At 36.5% G+C, this 21,726-nt stretch overlaps 2 protein-coding genes across 5 annotated transcripts in view; one reads left to right on the top strand and one right to left on the bottom strand.

The window, feature by feature from the left end:
* GATB (glutamyl-tRNA amidotransferase subunit B) overlaps positions 1-13,946 on the top strand; it is a gene marked incomplete at its 5' end in the record, with an annotated part of 43,103 nt that extends 29,157 nt beyond the window's left edge. For both annotated transcript variants that reach the window (XM_081332074.1, XM_081332075.1), the window contains 5 exons: positions 1,084-1,217; positions 2,339-2,417; positions 7,628-7,762; positions 9,655-11,207; positions 11,521-13,946. In XM_081332074.1, the coding sequence (XP_081188200.1) occupies positions 1,084-1,217; positions 2,339-2,417; positions 7,628-7,762; positions 9,655-9,780 (474 nt within the window). In that variant the 3' untranslated portion in view covers positions 9,781-11,207; positions 11,521-13,946. The remainder of the gene's footprint in view (positions 1-1,083; positions 1,218-2,338; positions 2,418-7,627; positions 7,763-9,654; positions 11,208-11,520) is intronic.
* Positions 13,947-17,645: 3,699 nt separating this feature from the next.
* The window catches only part of FHIP1A (FHF complex subunit HOOK interacting protein 1A), a 74,144-nt gene continuing 70,063 nt past the window's right edge, over positions 17,646-21,726 (bottom strand). For all 3 annotated transcript variants that reach the window (XM_081332072.1, XM_081332070.1, XM_081332071.1), the window contains exon 13: positions 17,646-20,887. In XM_081332072.1, coding sequence (XP_081188198.1) covers positions 20,631-20,887 — 257 coding nt within the window. In that variant the 3' untranslated portion in view covers positions 17,646-20,630. The remainder of the gene's footprint in view (positions 20,888-21,726) is intronic.

A 21,726-nucleotide genomic window follows, 5' to 3' on the forward strand; every position in this document is an offset into this window, starting at 1 on the left:
TGGGACACTGCAACAGTCGTAAATATGAACCGGTTGCCAAGCATCAGAAGTTGATCACATGATCATGGGGATGCTGCAAAGGTTGTAACTATGAAAATGGTCATAGGTCACTTTCTTCAGTGCCGTCATAATTTTGAATGGTCACTAAATGAACTGTTGTAAGTCGAGGACTACATGTACAGGTTGCATTTGTTTGTGACTTTTGTTGGGACCAGGATGATGGTAGTATATCTATCCTGGCCTCCTTGATCCCTCAGCAGTTTTTTGGTATCATTGCTTATGGTATTGTGCTGAAATAGCTTCAGGGGTTAGTAACGTATGTGTGTGGGAAATCAGTCCTGAAAAAATCTCCTTTTTTCAGTTCTAGTTACAACTGGGATAGGAAGGATCTAAATGCCTACTTTGTGGGGTTTCTCAGGGCCCTAAATTCCAGTCACTCCTGTTAAGATCTACATGGTGGCAGGGAGTTAAATATCATTACTATGCTGATGATATTTAGCTATGCATCTCTACCCTGTGCCAATCAAATGATGCCCTCATGCTGCTGCTTCTATGTTTAGAGGTTGTGGAGATATTGATTCAGTAGTCATATAGCTTTTTCTTGTGGTTCTTTCCTTTGTAATGTGCTAGAATAAAAAGCTTACTGTATATTTTTCAGAGAAAGGAAATTTATTTGGGCAGGAAACAATATTGGTTGATTAGCTGTTCTTGTACTTCCCTGTTTCTAAATTTTAGTCAGCTACTTGTAAAAATCTGCATACCACAGCATGGAAGACATAGAATTGTAATCAATTCCATACGTGTGGCAATCATCTCCATTTAGAAGTGAATTAATGATAATACTATCTAGATAACATCAGCAGGACTGGCAAAGAAATGGATCTGTTCTAAATTAAGCAACTTCATTGACGATTCATGCCATGGCTTTGTTGGAACTATATAGTTTCTTCAACCGCTGGGAATTATGAAACGGTCAAGAGATTAATTATATCACACAATTAATGAGTTCAAATCTGAAGGTATGGATTGTTGAGGGGAAAGTTGATTGGTTGCTATGTATAAATACATTTTCTTTCTTAACAGAATGAAGATGGCTTAATGGATTTTTTTGAAAGCGTTGTGAATGCAACAGAAATGAATCCCCAGAAAGTGATTGGCTGGGTTATAAATAATTTCCTCAGTTACCTAAAATTATATAACATTACTGTAAAAGAAAGGTGAGGCTTTAGATCTTTCACTTTGATCAAACAGATCTTCTATGCCAGTAATTACTTTTTCAAACTTCAAACTTACATCTTCTGGTGACTTATGGGCATATAAATAAAGGATTCTGTGAATGTGCTATCACAGCAGTTTGCCGGATTCAGTATTTCATCTGAATATTTGTTTTGTTAAAGCAGAGTTATTGTAAACTTTTGCTTAGAGGGAGAAGATCCATCCTTAGGAAACTAAAGTCTCCCATTATCAAAGTAAGAAGGGAAGGAAGGAAATGTAAAATAAGTAATATCCATAAGAGCCTTTGCCAGTTCAGTGTTTTCCAGATGAGAATCTGAAAAAAAAATCCAATATTTGCAGGTGGCATGCCAATATGAGAGTTATAATTCAAATATCTGGAGAGTATTGTTTTAGGAACAGCTAGCCATATACACTTTAAAGAACGCAAATATCAGTTATCAGTGCATTGCTTTCCATGAGGTACACCACCAAACGTATTGCAAATGCTGACTTGTAACTCAGCATGATGAAAGCTGGATTAGGGCATGTATGATAAAAGCCTAATATGCAATATAAACTAAGTACTATGAACCTGAGCTTGTATTTCTGAGTCTTTCTATGGTCATGGATTTGCAGGACCAACTATGGCCTTTTGTATGAAACTGTCATCTGGAAAGGACATCTTTCTTAAGGCAACAAAATGGAATGGAAAATGTAGCATAACTAACAATAAACATGCTTTCGTGCATATAAAATACTTCAATCTATTTGCCAGCTTATAGTAGTAGAGTATGCCAACTTCTGATATATATATATTTTTTTTGGGGGGGGAAGGCTGAATGGGTGTTGAATTTGCACAAATAAATTGCCTGACAATAAAGAATGCAGAAATAAATTGGCAGTTGAATGAATATTTTTGGAGACAAGAAAAAAATGGAAGGTGGCAAACACATTAATTAGCCTTCTGGTAATTTACTTTTGGGAACTGCCACATCCCCTTTCCAGCAGTAAGCACTCCATAGCAACAATACTTCTTGAGTATATGACACAAAATATTTTATAAGCCTGCTGAATCAGGAAGGTTGTATCATTTCTAATTTGTTTTATTTGCTTTATTGTTTAGTCCAGTCACTCCTGTTCTTTTGGCTGAATTACTGGACCTAATATCAAGTAGAAAAATTTCATCTTCAGCAGCCAAACAGGTATTTGTTTGAAATATTATTTTCGTATAGGGTTTGTTTATGTCAGTGTATTTCAATAACTAGTATAATTTATAATTCTGACTCAATTTAAAAAAAAACCAAAAAGGAAAGTTTTCTGCTATTTCCACAAACCTCATATGTGTGTTAAGATACTAGGAATGTACAACCAATGTGGGCTGCTGTTATAAGAAGTATTTACATATCACCCAGACTTAAATCCAGTCTTAAATTCTATTTAAACACTGGGCATACAGTATGGTCTAGCTTCAAGTCCAAATGAGATGTGACAATAAATATACTTCTCTTGATTTCAAAAATTTCTTTTGGAGATTGGAAGGGTAAAGATCAACTGACCAGTAAGCTCCCTGACAATTATCTACCTTTCACCTATTGTCTTCAGATGATTGAAAGTGAAAATTTTCAATAATGTGATGGTGTTAAATTGACAGTCAAGAACTAATGAAAACATATGTGTCCACTTCTACCTTGTGTTAGTCCTTAATTGAAGAAGAATTGAAGACTCCTCCTATGGAGTCTTCAGGTTTAAAAAAATGGAACAGGGTCTCCATACTCATCACATAGAACTTTAGTTCCATCTAAGAAAAAGAGTGTTTTTTTAATTGATGTTATAATTTTTTATTTGGCCTTATCAATTAATTTGTGAATATAATTAACATGGTTAATTTATTTGAATCTGTTTCATTGTCTATTTTCAGTTCTATAACTTTCAGTGTACAATGCAGTACACAATACAAACAATAGTTGCCTAACTGTTCTTTCATCAAGTTGTCAATATGATTTATTTATTTAGGTGAATTGATTTTTTTAGTATGGCTGAAAATGGTTAATGAAGTAAGTGCAAATAAGGTTAACCAAAAGTTAAAACCAACCAATTCCTTATTATGATTAGCAAGAGATAATTTTAATGTGTTATTAAGCTGAGTAACATTTTTTAAGAAATGTCTGTTTAAATTTGAATGTTCTAATGGAGATAGGTGTGTGTATGTATGCATGGTTTTTTGCCCATTTATTTTTGCTAGAGCAATATGTTCATTTTCTTTGGCAAAAGTAGCTTCTCGTACTCTTAAGAATATAGTCTCTTAAAGAGTACAAAGTCCTATGCAGATGGGATGAACAATTACCCAAAAGTAAAAATGCAAAACTATAAATATATCCATGCAGCAGCAAATTGCTGCAGTAAACAGAATAATTACATACTATAGACTTTCTTAGCCTGAAATTCCCAACTTTCAAAGGCAAGAAATACTCCTTCATTACCATTTGGGAGTACTTCTTAGCTGAAGGTAAATATCTTGAATTGTTTTATTAATCTTGATCCCACCACACTGTTTATCAGAATGAAACCCATCTGTTCTCTAATGGATATTACTATTTAATTTGTTTTAAAATTCAAAATGGAAAAAAGTTTGCAATTAACTTAGACTTAGTTTTCCGTTTTTACGACCTATCTTCACCACCTTCTTTTAGATCTATTTTTATTGACTATTTTTTCCTTAAACAGTTAAGATTTTGTCAATATGGCAGCCCATTTAATCAATTCAGTAAAAAGATACAAGATAATGGTTCCTTCCTAAATGTGATTTTCTAAAGAATAAATAGATAAGGAAATAAGGCAAGATAGGAAAGGATATCTAAACATACTGTATTCTCCAGAAAGTAAAAATATATAGCTCGTGGCTGCCCTTAACCGTTCTTGAAATAATTTACATGGTAATGATATCTTGGTGTACAGATAGGACTTGATCTTTATGAATATTTTTGAAGTCATAGTGTGGGTGGCAATTGTGATATGTTTGAGTTTGTTTTATTTCTGTAAAACCATCCATCCTGGGCAAGTTCTTCTACCAGCTTATACAGTTCAATCTGTTTATTGCATGTGAGCTCATCAGCCTGTGCTTTCAAAGTCACATATGGCCTCCAAATTGTAATTTTTAATGTAAAAAGTGACAAAAATTCTGGAATATTTGAAAAGCAATCATACTGAATATTTAAACTGTTTAACATAAAATTAGTTCAATATCCCTAGATGTCACTAAATGAAAATCAGTGCCCAGTATAATAGTGCTAACTGTAATTATACTATTAGAAAATTGCTCAACTCTTTTATCTTCCAAAACAAATGGGATGACAACTTACAGTAAAGCAGGGTAATGTCCTATATAGTAAAGCATTAAATGTCAATTTTAATGAGCACAAGGTCATTGTCTTCAAATGTTTCAGTCTCTGAAACATTTTTTCTCTGGTACAGCACTGATTCTTAAGACATCTATTATCCTTGCACTACAGTCTGGATGTATTGCACTTATATTTCTTAGGAGTACAAAATTTTTGATCAATACTTCATTTAAATCAATAAATAGTTACATTTGCTGAACATTTTACCATGGGACTTATTATTCTTTCCCAACCAATGCAAATTTTGTACAGCAGATACCCCACTTTACATTGTTATTAGGCTGTTGTGGTCTCCAGCAGGACAAGTACAAGTTAATAGAGAATAGAGATCATTGCACTGAATGTACAATGAGACAGCATATAGGGCGGAGGTACAAAAACTATCCATATGGTGTAGTAACAACAACTTGCACCTAAACATTGACAAGACGAAAGAGATGGTGTTAGACTTCCGGAGAAAAAAGGAGGAACCTGCCCCACTTTACATTGGGGAGGACTGTGTGGAGAGAGTTTCCTCCTTTAAATTTCTGGGAGTCTACCTCTGTGAAGATCTGACCTGGAAAGTTAACACAACTCAGGTGGCTAGAAAGGCCCAACAGAGGCTTCACTTTCTTAGGGTCTTGCGGAAGAACAGGGTAGAACAACGGCTAATGACCCTCTTTTACCAGTCTACTATAGAGAGCGTCCTCTCGTATGGTATTGTGGTTTGGTATGCTGGTCTGACAGCCGCGGACAGGAAAGTATTACAGAGGGTAGTGAGCACAGCACAAGACATTGTGGGCTGTCCCCTGACACCACTGGATGACATTGCCAGGGCTCGTTGCCTTGGAAGAGTGAGGAAGATTCTCAGGGATGACTCACACCCTGGACGGTGTCTCTTTACTCTCCTACCATCCGGTAGGAGATATAGGAGTATAGCCAGCCGTACCAACAGGCTGAAAAATAGCTTTTATCCGTGGGCTGTTAGGCTTTTAAATGGGAAATAATCTCTGTGAACTTATGCAGAATTGACTTGGGAGGCCGGTGTGTGGTGTAGTTGGTTCACATGGTGTGGTAGGATGGAGGGTTTGTTGTCACTGTGTGTTGGGGGAGGCTCAGCTAATCTCAATGTACACATGTTGTACTTTGACAATAAAGGTTTATTATTATTATCAACCCATAGAAGACACGTAACTAAATTCTGGGACAGTATTCTTACTTGTTATAAGAAAACTGTACTGTACTGTTATACTTAAGTATAAGACAGTAAAACTGTGTTATACTTAATACAGTCATCTAATTTTGTTAAGGAATTGCTAATTATGAGTGGAATTGCTGCATTTGAAACATTTTTAGCATACATACATTAATAGTACAGAATTTCCAGCATGACAAGCATTGTATTATTTCTTCACTGGGAAATTGAGAAGAAACAACTGTTTTAAAAGGGCACCTTCTGTGTTACAGTGTGTTTGTTTGAAACAGAAGCAAGTACAACACAGAAAATGCCCAAATAATGTTTCTGTTTTAAGTAGCTGTTTCTAGATATTTTTACAATTGTGTTGTAGCTTGACCACAAAGCTGGGAAGCATTATAACATTAGGAAATAATTATTCCAGACTGACACATTGTTGCATATAGTTGTGCTTTACAAAATAAATAAATTGGCTAGAGGTGCTATAGATTTTGCATTACAGGTAGTCCTCATTTAATGACTTGCGAGTTTAGCACCTGTTCACCTCTTATGACAGTAAGGAAAAAGTAACTGACCAAATATTGCATTTACTGCTTTCTTGGGTCTGTAAAACAAAGGAAAGGTGAAGTAACATGGTAAGTACAGTTGCGATTTCACTTAATGACTGTTTCACTTAACAGTGGTGCCAGTCCAAATTGTGGTCCCTAAACAAGGACTACCTGTATATAATCTTCCCATAGCTTTGTAATATATGGTTTGTTTTAATTATATAACTCTATTCCTTTTTCTTGTACTGATCAGAAACTGTCTCCTATGACTGTTTAGCCAACAATTTTGTGGGAATGAATTTTGCTATTTCATTTGATTGTGCCCTAAAGGTTAAGATTCAGCTCACTATATTCAGACCATGATATTGGCTATATTCATACACATTGGTCAGCATGTACTGTAGAAAATGATTCTTTTATTTCATTTAACCTCCTTTTCTAAATAATTGGATAATCCTATGTTTTTATAGAACTGACTGATGACTTGATACTGTTCTCTTTAATATTTATCGTGTATAGGGGGAAAAGGAGAATGATTGAATTGTAGAAAACTGAGTAGTGTTTTCTTATATAAAGCCTCAGAACATTTGTGAGTTAAAGCAAAAGTCCATCCAAGCCAGGAAATATATTTTCAGCAAGGGCAGGAATTACGACTGTATGCAGGTTTTGGGTTTGGTCCCTGCAATCAGTGTTGATTGGTGGTGAACTTCTGGACAAGTCCCTACAGTTTTCTTGACAAGATTTCAGAAGTGATTTTTCCTAGGGCTGAAAGAGACTGCCTGGCTCAGAGCTTCATGTTTAAGGCAGGGTTAGAGCTCACAGTCTTTTGGTTTCTAGCCTGTTGTCTTAACAACTACAACAAACCTTTTAAGAAAACCTTTAAAACCTATAAAACAGCTCGGGACAATAAAAATGTTTCCTAATTCTAAAGTAGAGATACTGCTGCTGCTATTAGCTGTGTTTTAGCATGACTGAAAAGATGAAACAGGAGTTACATGGTCTCTCAAGAGGTCCCTAGGCAAAACTAAAACAATCAAAACAATTTGGAATGAAAATAAGAATTAGGACACAACTATAAATTGCTAGTTCACACAGAAGTCTCCTTATTTGAAGAAGTAGAATAGCATTTGAATTAAGCAGAAAACCAAACCATGAATTTTCTGCCTGTCTAGACTGGTATCTATTTTTGAGTAACAAGGGGAATTTTGAAGCCTTAACTTCTTGTCTATTTTTACCTTCTTTGCCTCAGTCTTGCCTTCAGCCATCAATTTTCTTTTATCTTGATGCTGCAGGTGTTGGAAGAGATGTGGAAGAGGGAAGTGAAGTCTCCAGCTCTGATTGTAAAAGAAAAGAAACTCAATCTAATCCAGGATTGGAATGAACTTGAGAGTATCTGTCAGACTGTGATGAGAGACCATCAGAAAGAGGTGATATTGATAACAGACGAGGGAAATTGGGAACAAAGAGGTTTTGGCACTTTCGGGTGGGTGGTGGAGATACGAAATGTAAATTGCCTTTTCCATTCAGATTACCATGTTGTTTGGCAATTCTTGAGAAAAAAAAGAAAGAAATTGCATTGTGACACATGAAATGGCCACAAAAGATAGAAACTGACCTAACATTTAAAATTAAACACCTCCTTGCTGAAGATGTCTCAGATTACATGACTTGAATGCTTCCTGGACAGCAAAGTAGCATTTCCCTTTCGTATAATAAGTGTAAAAACAATTCTGTTTGTTCCCGAAGATATAGTTCAATGCTGATTTTTCTGAAACCTTTAAAATAAACCTTTAAAATAACCTTTAAAATAAAAAGTCTTCAAAGATGTAGCTCCCTAAGGAATAGGAACATTTGTGTTCTCTCCAAAGGCTAATAATGACTAGATAAGTGAAATCTTATCTAGGTACTTTTGAGAATGAAAAAAATGTTAACATCTATTAATAACGAGGCAGCCCAGGCAAGGCTCCTCTTGCCATTAGGAACCTGTAATAAATTTAAAAACACTTTCTAGATGGTTTTGGTAATCCTATTAATAATTATGCTGCTATCTTAGAAAATTAGGCTATTTTTAAGTAAATAATAATAATTTGATGCTAGAAGAAAAAACATATCCTTTCAAGAATAGCTTAATCTAGAATGTATTTGATTCTCTAGAAGCAGCAGTTGTATATTATTACAATTTTAAGATTATTGTAATAATGTACCTAGCTGCTAATAGTGTTCGATGTAGCACATATTGTTTGATGGAATTCAGGATTTACTGCTAGAATCAGCAGATTGTCTAATCTAAAAACAACTTTTTTAAAACCAGAAATTAGACATTAGATTGTAATGGTATTGCCTTTCCTTTAAAATCAGATCTTGCCATGGTTACCTGTTTTGGAACCTGCTCATTCAAAAAGAAGATACAACTAAGTACCTTTTTGTGGGAAACAGTAGGAGGGGGTTAATATATGAAAATACACCACCACCACCACCCCGGGTTAAATTTGGCTTGACATTTTCTGTTGCGAAACATGTTTATTGTACATACATGAATTGATTCCTGTATTTTTTACACAAATTATTATAAATTACTAGATTGGATCTAATTTAAGGTACCTGCAATTAAACTATTGTGATTTATGTGGTTCCATTATTACAGGAAGATTCTTCCTCTTTAAAAAAAAATAGTCTAACCTTTTGGTTAAGAAGGAAGGCTCTAGGTTTTACTAACTGTGATGGAATGTCATCCAGATTCCTGGGAGGCAATGCATTCCAGAATACAGCATAGTTTTATAAATAGCTTGTGTGGGAGAAAGAGAGTTAAAATGGCCCCTCCCTCCTAGTTCCTAGGGTATATGTTTTATAGTGCAAGGAATCTGTTTTAGTTCAGCAACATTTCTGTCTACAGGTGAAGAATAGGTGAGGAACAATAAAGGAAAAGGTTAAGAAGAGTCTTAACATGTCTTTATTGTTTTCTGTACTTCAGTTGATATTAGGCTCCCCAAACCAAGAAAGGTACATTAAGAGTCTTCTAAGCAGTTTCTTTTCTTGTTCCTCACCTATAGACAGAAATCTTGCCCAACTATAAACTATAAACATATGCTTTGGGAACTACGAGGAAGGAGCCATTTTAACTCACTCTCTTTCTCCTGCACAAACTATCTAAATAAACTGTGCTGTGTTTTGCTCCTCTGTAATGTGTTCCTTTCCTCCTGAATCGTGACAACATTCCATCACGCTAACAGAGAAAAAAGAAACATGGTAAAAAGATGTTATACAATAATGTTCAGTACAATCAATCATAACCCATTGTGTATGAAACTTCTCTATTTAGGTGGCCGAGATAAAGAACGGGAACCTCAAGGTCCTGAATTCCATAATTGGACATGTCCAAAGAACCACAAGAGGACGATCCGATCCTGTAACTGTGAAACAAATTCTAGAGAAACTGCTATCATAGGGGACTAAAAATTATATGCCTGATCTACTGTTTTTTTTAACCACCTCAATAGCACCAAACTGTTGTATAAGTTTTAATGCAGTGCTGAGACCAATATATCATTTTTAGCCATTTTTTGGGGAGTGGGGCACGTTAGGTTATTATCCTCTTATGTTCCTATAGATTCAGAATACAAACTCTACAAAGAAAGAAAAAGACTGCAGTGTGCATGAGTTTTTCAATTAAAACCTGCTTTTGTAATATTGTGATATGTAGCAAAAAATATACATTTTTGATAACTAAATAATATTAACTATAGCCTTTTAATGGAGCTTCTTATAAATAATCAAATCAGTTCTCGTCTTGTGTCAGAGTTCAACAGAATTAGCAGATGAAGCAGGTAGATTTTTTTTTAAAAAAACTAACACAATGGATCTTCTAGCTCCAGTCATTGTTATTTCTTACATACTCAATTCTGGGAATAGTTTACTGACTTAAGCCTTGTGGCACATCTCTAAACACTGATAGGGTTCCCACGCTGTGCTAAGCCAGAATTTGAAGTTTTTAAAGTTTATTTATTTTTATTTATGTTTTATCTCACCTTATTTTTGTAAATATCTCAAGATGCTGAACATACCTATATTCCTTCCTATGTTCCCCACAACAATTCAAAGTCAAAAATAAAGTGAGCATATTTCAATGGAAAGTCTTCTTCATTTCCCATAGAAAGGGTTCCTCATCTGAATCTTTGTGTTTCCAGGAGTCAGCTGGGAGAGGAATTATTTAGGACTCTTAAGACAATAGGGTCAGACCAGGTAAAATAGCAAAAAAAATATTTTATTGAATAATAAGAGCGCAATAAAAAAAGAAAGGTATACCAATTTGTATCTCATCAGCTTACCAAAAATAAAATAAAATAAAAGATCTGGAACTGTCAGTTGCACAGAACTTTTTTCCCCAGGACTTAATTGTCCATTGATGTTTAAACTGTTTGTGGGATTTTGCCACCTTTTTATACTTAAGAGATGGGAAGTAGAAACAATACCACAAAAAGGAAACATACCATCTACAATACTTTCTAACAAAATGGATACTCTCACAACGTTTTTAAAAAGGCCCTGACCATGGAAATTTATGAAAAAGATAACACTACAATACATCAAATACATCTCAGAAGCAACCAACAGATTATTACAACCACACAGCATCACCATAACACATGTAAAGCTCTTCAAAACATCTTAAGTAAACCAAAAGACCCAATAGCCCCAGAAGTAAAAAGCAGGCATCATCTACATACATACATGTAACAGCCTCTGCATAAGGCAGACAGGCAAAAGACTAGCAGAGCATATCCATGAACACCAACTACCAGTCACCAGACATAGTGAAAACTTCTTAATCTCACAATGCATGAATAAATTCAACCATAGTTTCAATTGGGAAGTGTAAGTATCCTAGACCATGGGTCAGCAACCTGAAACAGTGAAAGAGCCACTCGGAACCGGTTCCATCACAAAAGGAAAAACTGGGAGCTGCAAAAAATGTGTGCACATGCGCGTACATGCGCGCATGCGCAGAACAGGGTTTGACCGAAGAGTGGGAGCCAAGGCGAGATATGCACCTACCCTGCATATTTGAATTGATTGGTTGAACTTTTTTAGTCCCACTTTTTTTTTTGGGACTGCACATGGCAGAGGACTGGGAGCCGCAGGAGACGGCTGAAAGAGCCACATGCGGCTCCGGAGCCGCATGTTGCAGACCTGTGTCCTAGACCAAGCTAAATCCAAGAATGTTAGGGAACTCCTGGGAGATTGGCCTTCAGACAAATCAGCCACCAATAAGATAAGATAACCTTTATTGTCATTTTTTTACTGTGGGCACAACAGCACACATCAAAAATGAAATTTAGTTGCCCGCTCTCAAAATGAAACACATACATGACGCACACCTAAACATACTGTATACAACATATGCACAGACCCACACCCCTACATAACAAATAGAAAGACATAAATGACATTTGCATCCCATTCAAAAGACACAAATAGGTAAGAAAAAAATATAAAGACCAGAAAACATCTTTTCCACTAAGCAATATCCAGATAAGCAGGGATTAACACCAGACAAACAGAAAACAAACCCTAATCAAGAAACTACTAAGGCAAACCTATTCATGCTAATACTCTTGGGGAAAATATTTTGTCTAGTATACAGCCATTGTTTCCCCTTTAGCAAGTGTTAAGATTTGAGAGTTGAGAGTTTGAGAGTTCTCGGATGAGAAGTGAAACGTCTCCAAAGAAAAAGTCCAGTTGCCTTGTGAAAAAGCATCTTTGGGTTCTCTTTATCTTAATGGTTACAAGCAGGTATAAAGACAAAAGGTTCACAGAGGAGGGATTTACAATGATGCAATCTGCAAAGCTTGCTAAATTACCTTTTTAAAGCATGCTTGCAGAGAAATTTACAGTAGAAGTTTGTTAAGTTGCATGCATATTGTCTCAGCTGATTAATCTTTTAGGTACAAAAAGGAAAAAGAGACTACTCTTACCTCCTTGCTAATCTTTGTGGGACCAATGCAATCTTGCACTGGAAAAATGGAGTACTTTTTACCATGTAGCTCCACATTCTGAAACTATTTGAAAGAAATATGTTACTGGTACATACAATTTGAAAGTCACACTTTAGATTCTATAATCCTGTTGTACAAGTAATATAAAGTGTAATGTTATGAAGAGGAATATATTTATCTAAACAGCTTAAATGTTTTCCACACCACAATTTTTCTTAAGTGCTTTAAAGTAATTTTGCTTTTTTAGTGTCTTTATTTTTTTTAGGGATAAAGCGATTATGTTTATTTTAGACCTTGTCAAGATCCTAAAAACAGAGATAATTGAATGGTATAAAGGGCACAAAGCAATATACTAATTGGTATATGGGCACAGTGAAAGTATGGATTATTTCCAGAATGGAAGATAGAGTTGTAGTGAATAAAGTTGATATTAACTTGATTGGAAATTGACATCCTGTGATTTACATTTACTTTTATTCCTTTAATATAATATTCTACATGCATAAAGGCTATTTTCATGAACAGCACTGTTTTTGCAAGATGATAATTAAAAGAGATGTACAAAAGAATCCAGGCACAAAACAACTGGATTCAGGTAGCCTGTGCCTGAAAGCCAAATATACATTTTGGTCTGGATGCAGAATAAAATTGGTCTGTTATTGTTGGGTTGAGTTGGTCAACAAATTGAATTGATTGTTCCAGACTGGTGAGTTTTTGTTTGCTTTTTGAAGTAGGAGAAACAGAAAAATCAAACTGAGGGGCTCCCTTGATAATGATTTGGGCCTATAATGCCAGTGGTGATGTATGGAAGCAGTGAAAAATGAAAAGGTAGAGCTAACCCTTTCCATGGCTGTTTTATCTTTATGGGGGAGCCAGGTGCTTTCCTCACTTCAGCCAAGTGGACAGCAACAGCCGTGGCTGATGGGAGTCAGAGAGAGATTGGTGAGTGCTTAAGATCAAGACAGTAAGAAAAAACCGTCACAGATGCAGAAGGCAATAATCCAAACCCTCCCCTGCCCAATTTGCCCTCTAAGACAGAGGTCCCCAACCTTTTGGGCACCAGGGACTGGTTCCATGGAGAAAGGCTTTTTCCATGGGCTGGAGAGTTATGTGGTTTTGTGTGCTGCCTGCGTCCCATGGATGGGGCTGTGCTTGTTTGTGCAGACCGCTTGCAGGCATGCTGCGGCCCGGTAGTAGTCCACAGCCCGGGGGCTGGGGAACCCTGCTCTATGATATCTCAGGATCCTTCCAGGTGGGATGACACAAAACTTTGCACATTTAAATTTTGCTTAACCTAAAGTGTGACGTATCCAAAACAGTTTCTCAGAACTTGTGGAATGTGATTATAGTTGGAAAGAATATCCATTTAAACCTAGTCTAGCAATAATTCTAGGAACAGCATCTTTACATATAAACCAGAGAGGTGCCATTAAAAAAAGTTACATTCAAAATATCCCAGGTTTCATGTTATGCAATGTGAAAACAGATGTCCTGTAACTATTGAACTTGTTTTTCTATAGTGCTGCTTTTGCATAACACCCTGTGCAAAAGTATTGTAATATTTTGAACTTATGAACAATATAATTGTATGTTGTTATTAATAAAAACTTACCTGGAAGTGTGTGGTGCTCATTTTCATCAAGGAACATAAAAAATATATAAACATATATACATTCAATTCAAATAGATGCAAATAAATACCCACATCCAGGAAAAATTGCTGGAAATACCCCGGGCTGCAACTGGATAGGTGGAATTTAGTAAAATACTTAAATGTAAAATGATTGTTAAGGAATGCTGTTAACGCAATACTACTGAAAAAGTATTTCAGAGATTGCTTATTTCTTAAATGCCTTTTTGGTACAGTACCCATCACAGAATTATCCCAAATAGCTTACTTATGCAAGCAATCCAAAGCCACATTAACCAAGATGCAATTTTCCCTTTCCCTGAGATGGCATTTATATCAGAATAATTACAACACTACAGCTTGAATTAGTGCTGTAATCATGGCTGGGTAATTACAGAAGTACACTGCAGCACTCGATTTCAGAGCCTTTGAAAGATTTGTGGGCTTTTGATGTGTGAAATGCAGCACAGAATAGTTTTCTTAGGTCTTATATTCACTGGGGTATATTGTCTGCTCACAGCATTTTTGTGACTGTAATATTTACTTTCCAATCTTTGTGTTTTCACTGTTTTCTACTGTTAACGATTTCTCTAGTAACTCATAACAGTAGCTCTATATAGTAAAAGGAAAATATAAAATGCTGTTGTCTCTTCTTTGTTTATAGAGTCTTAATTCCCCCACTCCCAAAATCCCAAAGCAGCCTCCATACAAATGAAAATGGTTTTTCCATGCAGTTATTCCATGCAGGGGGGGGGGCGGCACACCCATCTCAATGGCACAGAAATGACATAAAGGGCACAACACAACCACAGTGAATGGTTGCCCTACCACACAAGCTATGGTTTGAATTCAAAGTAGAGGCAGTCCTCAACTTACTATCATTTGTTTAGTGACCATTCAAAGCCACAATGATACTGAAAAAAGTGACTTATGACCATGTTTTAAACAACCACTGCAACATTCCCATGGTCACATGATCAAAATCTGAATGCTTGGCAACTGGCATGTATTTATGACAGTTGCATGGTCTGGGATCACCTGATCACCGTTTGTAATCTTTCCATCCGGCTTCCAGCAAGCAAAGTTAATGGGAAAGCCAGGTTCACTTAATAACTGTATGATTCACTTAACTATTGCAGTGATTCGCTTAACAACTGTGGCAAAAAAGATTGTAAAATGGGGCAAAACTGACTTTATTTATTTATTTTATTTATTTAGTTGCATTTGTATACCGCCCTTTCCCTGAGGACTCAGGGCGGTTTACAGGGAATTAAAAATCAAAACATACAAAAGTTAAAACCAATTAAAAAGCATTAAATTCACCCTGTACACTAAAAACCCCAGTTAAAATTTTCTCCTCAGCCTGGGCCCGAGAGCTCAAAGAGCCAGGTCTTCAGGCCCCGGCGGAATGATCGGAGGTCGGGAGCAGTCCTCAGCTCCACCGGCAGCTGGTTCCAGAGGGCAGGCGCTCCCACTGAGAAGGCCCTATCCCTGGGTGTCACCCGCCGGCAATCTCTCACCGGCGGAACCCTGAGCAGACCCTCCCTGTGTGACTTTAACTCACTGTCCTGCTTAGCAACAGAAATTTTGGGCTCAAATGCAGTTGTAAGTCAAGGACTACCTGTAACCGTAAAATTAGGTGCACTATATAACCATTGAGCAAATTTACTCTTCACCTTGCCATTTTAAGGCTCATGAAAAATGCAAATGGGAGAAAACATGTTTTCTTGGGGAACTGCTATTACAAGTATATTGCAGTACATCTACTGTGGTAGCTTCTATTCAAAAGGAGATGAAAACAATAGACTGGTTTCACAAACATGCAGTTTTAGTGCATCATAAGGAAAATGCTGCACTTGTATTTATCAGACTTTGAGGAACAAGGAAGGGTGCCTGTCTCTTTTCTTCACATTTTAGATTTCCCTTGTTGCTTTCTTTCCATTCCTAAACAAGATCCCTTCCCAATCTCCATTCAGTGTTCCTTTTCTTACTTGTGGTGGTAGGAGGAAAAAAACTTACGTCTTTTTGCATAATGGTTGGTATTTGCAGATTGAAGATCAATGAAGGGCTCTTATTTTCATTTTAATTAGCAGGTAATTCAATTAAATTTATCTTGGTTCTGACCCTACCTTTGTTTTTAAAATATGGCTTTTGGCACATATAACCTTATAACCTTCTGGCATATCTTCTACATAACCGTGTGTATATATAAACAGGTTTCATAAGCAGACATTCACTGGAGTGTGGATAGAATCTGCAGAATTGGTTACAGCTCGAGTTGTCAAACCTATTGACGAGGAGGAAAAAACTAGGCATTACAGAGGATTTGTGTCTATGTGCCTCAGGATTCTGCCCTTCATTTTCCCAGATGCTCTGATGCCAGCCAAGTGCTTTGTTTGCCAGTGGACAGACCTCCCCAGCGTAGGCATCAGACAGCAGGGAAACTGCTCAGTCTACCATTACACAGTAGTTCAATACCTTGTGCGTTCTGCAAGAGTGAACAACTCACAAGCAAGCAGCAAGCCTCCAACAAACACCCTGTGGCTGGCTGGCTGCTCATAATCACAGCCAGCTGTGCTAAAGGAGGTGCAGCTGTGCTTGCTTAACTGGAGGGGATTTAAAGAATCCTGCCAGTTTTTAGTTGCTGGATGTAATTTTGGGATTTCCTTGTACACTCCCAGAGTTTGCTTCCTTTCTGACCGTGTCTTGAGCTTTCAGACCTCATTATGCTTTCTGACCAGAGACTGTTAGACTTGCCTTAAGTTTCTTTCTCATTTCTCAGAAAACTGGGCATGCAAACATAAATCCCGTACTCAAACTTCCTGTTTTGTTGCCTTGCCTTCTTTGCACTATCTGCATGCATATTTTTTTTTACAGCTTGCTTTTATCTAATTGCTAATCTCTTACCCAAGCACATTTTTTACTGTATGCTTGCCTCTGGCTCCTCAGAAAGACTTGTGCATGTACACATAGACAAACTCTTAAGCAGATTCCCTAAAATTCTAGGTCGTCTTCTCTCCAAATATATAGTTCCTCTACCCTGTAATAAATTGGGAATGCGATAAATAAAAATACATTCTGCCATAGCTTTGTGGCTAGCTAATCACATATGCATAGGAACTTTGGAGCTGGTGATAAGAGAACAGAAAATAACTCAAACTGTCCCTCTGTATCACCTTTCTTTGTTGGTTAAGATAATAAATTTAGTTTCCCCATAGGAGAAGATGAAGTTGTCATAAAGGAAGATGCACTTAAAAGCGTCCAGGATGACATGTTAAAATCACAAGGGATTTGGGGGAAAACTTTATGAACGAACTGGCTGGCAGCTAGAAGTTTTACACTGAATAATGTGGATCAGACAGTTTTGGCGGTGATTGAAAATGGAATAATGGACACTGTGGAATTCTGTTCAGAGAAAGCTTAGCTGGGGGGCCGGGGCGGTGGGGGGGCTGAGCAGTTTTATTTATTCAATTTAATTGCCATCTCAACAAATGACTCCGGGTTGTGAACCATATAATTTGTTGTTGTTAGTTGCGAAGTCGTGTCCAACCCATCGCGATCCCATGGACAATGTTCTTCCAGGCCTTCCTGTCCTCTACCAACTTCTGGAGTCCATTTAGGCTCAGGCCTACTGCTTCAGTGACACCATCCAGCCACCTCATTCTCTGTCGTCCCCTTCTTCTATTGCCCTCAATCTTTCCCAGCATTAGGCTCTTCTCCAGTGAGTCCTTCCTTCTCATTAGGTGGCCAAAATATTTGAGTTTTAGCTTCAGGATCTGGCCTTCTAAAGAGCAGTCAGGGTTGATCTCCTCTAGGACTGACCGGTTTGATCGCCTTGCAGTCCAAGGGACTCGCAGGAGTCTTCTCCAGCACCATAGTTCAAAGGCCTCAATTCTTTGGTGCTCAGCCTAATAATTAGTTATTAACTAATTATGATTTATAGAATATTAGATGAAATCATAACAAGACTCCCCAGAATGTTCAAGGGGAGGTACCAGGAAGAAGGTACTGAAGAGAATATGCATTTAAATGATCCTACTATTTGGCTAAGATTGAAGATAGGCGGAGGAAAGATAAAATATTTGCTTGTCACAAAAATATCCAATCACATGTCATTTTCTCAATATGTAGTTGATGGTACAATGCCAATTACTTTCTTTAAAGTAGTTTTTATTAAAAACGTTTACATACATAATAAGAAATACATTCAAAGAAAATATCAGTAAATGTGAAAAATAAGAAAGGAAAGGAAAGGAAGAGAAAAATAATAATAAAAGAACAGAAAATAAAAGAAGTGGCTTCCAATCTGCCTCTCTGCAGTTATACATATAATTCTAATAAAGCCTCTCTATGATTACATAATGATTATTTCCCTTTTTTCTATAACTTCATTGTTCTAATCTTCAAAACCATTAGTCACAAAATCATTTTTTTACATAAAAAAAATCAGTAAGGTCACCAACAAATGTAGATGCTGTCCTTTTTCTAATCCAAGAGGTGAGTTTGGTCATCTGGGCAAGTTCTGTCCATTTCACCAGCCATTCATTCCTCCATGATAGCAAATCTTTTCATCTTTGTGCATATAGTAATCTTCCCACTGTAATCATACAGGCAGTCCTCGACTTATGACCACAATTGAGCCCAAAATTTCCATTGTTTAAGCAAAAAAACTGTTAAGGGAGTTGTGCTCCATTTTACAAACTTTTTGCAATGGTTGTTAAGTGAATCATGTGGATGTTAAGTGAATCTGGCTTTCCCCATTGACTTTGCTTTCTAAGTTGGTTGCAAATGATAATCCCAGGACCCTGGAAGCACATGCTGGTTGCCAAGCAACCAAAGTTGGTGACGTGACTGTGGAGATATTGCAATGGTCATAACTGTGAAAAACGATCATAAGTCACTTTTTACAGTGCTGTTGTAACTTTGAACAGTTGCTAAATGGACGGTTACAAATCGAGGAATATCTGTATATTGAAATAATCTTCCATTGTTCTTTTTTAACTGTTTATCCATAAGTTCAAAAAGGAACCATTCTGGCTTCAATCGGTATAGTGCCAATTACTTAAGATCTTTCCTTAGTCTGGAGTAGTAATACACAAAAGAATTGCTATGGGGAACAAATTCAGGTCTAAAGAAAAATGTAAAATGCCCAAGATGTGTTGTTTGCCAAAGGAAGGGCAAAGAGCAGAGGTATGGTATGAACAAACATGGAACTTAGGACAGAATAAGATAACTTTTAAGATTTTTACATCCTGCAAAATTTTGATGAACTGAAAAATACACAGGCAGATTCTCCTTTACTCTCTAAGTGTAGAAATACTATATTAACTCTTACCGAAGGAATTACAAATTCTCCCTGCAATTATCAGTTCCTCTAAATATAATATATAAACAGATGAAAATAATTGTTTTCCAGCTTGGTATTTATGTCCATTTTTTTCATTTGTTCTAAAATTGCTTCTCCTTTTCACCAATGAAAAAGAAAACGAAGGCTTTTTCCATTGTTGGGCCACTTATTGCTCAAAGTTAGCTTCAACACTGGAAAGACAATTATTCTTACTAGTGCAAACTGGAATGCAGCTATAATATACCAATTCATCATGTCTGGAGTCTTCTAATGAGTCTCATTACTCAAAAAAGAAAATGTTCTTAAGGAATGCTACACCAATTGTAACAGGTTGCACTGTATTTATCCCAGAAAACAATCTTTTTTCTGATTCTAGTAGAGCAATATATTAAAGCCATTTCTCTAAAGTGCAATCTTGCAGCAGATCAGTGTACATCAAAAAGGTTTACCAATGTACGAATATACCACAAAGATTTTCTTGAACCAAATAAAATTTCAGCAAAAACTATTTGGAAATTTACCGTGTTCATTGCTTAAAATGACTTACAAAATATACAATCACATTTTTTAAGAAATAATTACATTTTTAAGACTACTAAAACATTTACCTTTTAGCTTGTCAATAAAAGTATACAAATTTATTCTGCAAAAAAAGTTAGTTTGCATAGAAATATTTTGCCTTGTGCAAATTTTATTAAAATAAGGCTTGAGTTTTTTTAGCAGCAATCTAATTTTTTTTAAAAAAATATGCCAAGAAATGGCAAAAAAAAATACTCTGCAGTCTGCACTTAACATCCACTTACTTTACTCATTTAATCTAAATTTCAAAGAAGTCAACAGCTTAGTGTTGCATTGCCCACAACATAAGGCAATATGGTATGCATTCAGCACCTGCATCTGCTTTCAGCAAATCACAGGCTTAGAATGAATCCATTTGAATTCAGAAGTCTAAACACTGGTAAAGTAGAATTTGGAGAGAAGACTGCTAACTCTCCTTTCAACCGTGATCATCTTATTGGATTGTCACGCTGGATTTAATGAATCTTTGCAAGAGAGAAAATATTTTCACTTTTTTATATAACTGTATCTTTCTAATCTGAAGGGTCACAACAGCAAAGTTTAAAAGAGAACACCTGAAAATCAGCCAAATCAAGGATATAAATAAAGTATTGGCTTCATTACTAATCAACTTCTTATGAAAATGAAACACAACCCCAAAAGTAACAATTTCTCCTGAATCAAGTAATACCAGGAATGTGAAGTTCAAATTTGTTTCGTAAGTAGTTCTGCATTTAAAACAAATGTGAAAATGTAATTTAAAGGTTTTAGAATCGGTAGTAATCCTCCAGATCACCCAATACTTTATAGGATAGAATCGAATGTTCCTGTGCAAGAGCTGCTAGCTCCTTGAGAAACTCTGGGAAGAGAGCTGCTGCAAGGATGGCGTTTGGAATGTGCAAGGAGACTTTTGGAAGACCAGAGCCTTTTTTTGTTTTATTTCCCAAGTAAGTCTGGAGGAGGGCTTGGGATGCCTCTGAGAGATTCTTAACTTTTTCTGTGACACTCTTCTGCTGCCCATTGTCTGAAAAATTAAAAATAAAAGAGTAATTTTTTTTGAAAATACTTTAAATGCACGTGCAATGCTAGAGGTTCTAATAAAAATTATTGGATTATTTTTACCGGATGTTTAAATGTATTTTGAGATCATTATTTTATTTTCACCACCAGCCTCACAATACAAATCAATACTCTTATTTTACTAACAGGAAAATTTTACTTATCTTTTGATGAATGGGGTTCTCAACCAAGATTCTTAAGTGTGGCACATCACAACATGTAGGGTTTATAACTCTAAGCAATGTGGCAGTGTCAATAACATGAAAAAGCCATTCTAATTCTGGATATTATTTAGGGCTACGTAGTGGGAATTTTTCAGTGTCCTAACAGGTGCATTTCATGTACTTCTGCTCTTGTGTCTTACAACTTAAATTAATGACATGAAAGTGAAATACAAATCTTTTATATTTATATACAGAATGTATTGTTTGGGGAAGAAATTTTTTATTTTCCTAAAAAAAAATATGAACACCTTATGATACCTTTATGGTCATTACCAACAATCTTAACAAAATAAGAGTTGGAAGAGACCTTAGAGGTTTTCTAATCCAACCTCCTGCTGAAAAAGGAACCCTATACCAGGGCTTTTCAACCAGTGGTACGGGTACCACCTGCGGTACATTGGCACCTGGCAGGTGGTACGCAACCATCCTAGAAAAGTGGTAGCAGGGGAGGGGAATGAGCTGAACCGGAGGCAGCACCGCACAAGCCTGAGCAAGAGATGGCTGGAACTGCAGGGCTGTCACGGCTCAGCGAAAGAGCCAGGATCAGCGCTTCTTCGGGGCTGTCAGGGCTCAGCGGATG

This window comes from Vipera berus (genome assembly GCF_964194415.1).
Source record: "Vipera berus genome assembly, chromosome: 7".
Classification (NCBI taxonomy): domain Eukaryota; kingdom Metazoa; phylum Chordata; class Lepidosauria; order Squamata; family Viperidae; genus Vipera; species Vipera berus.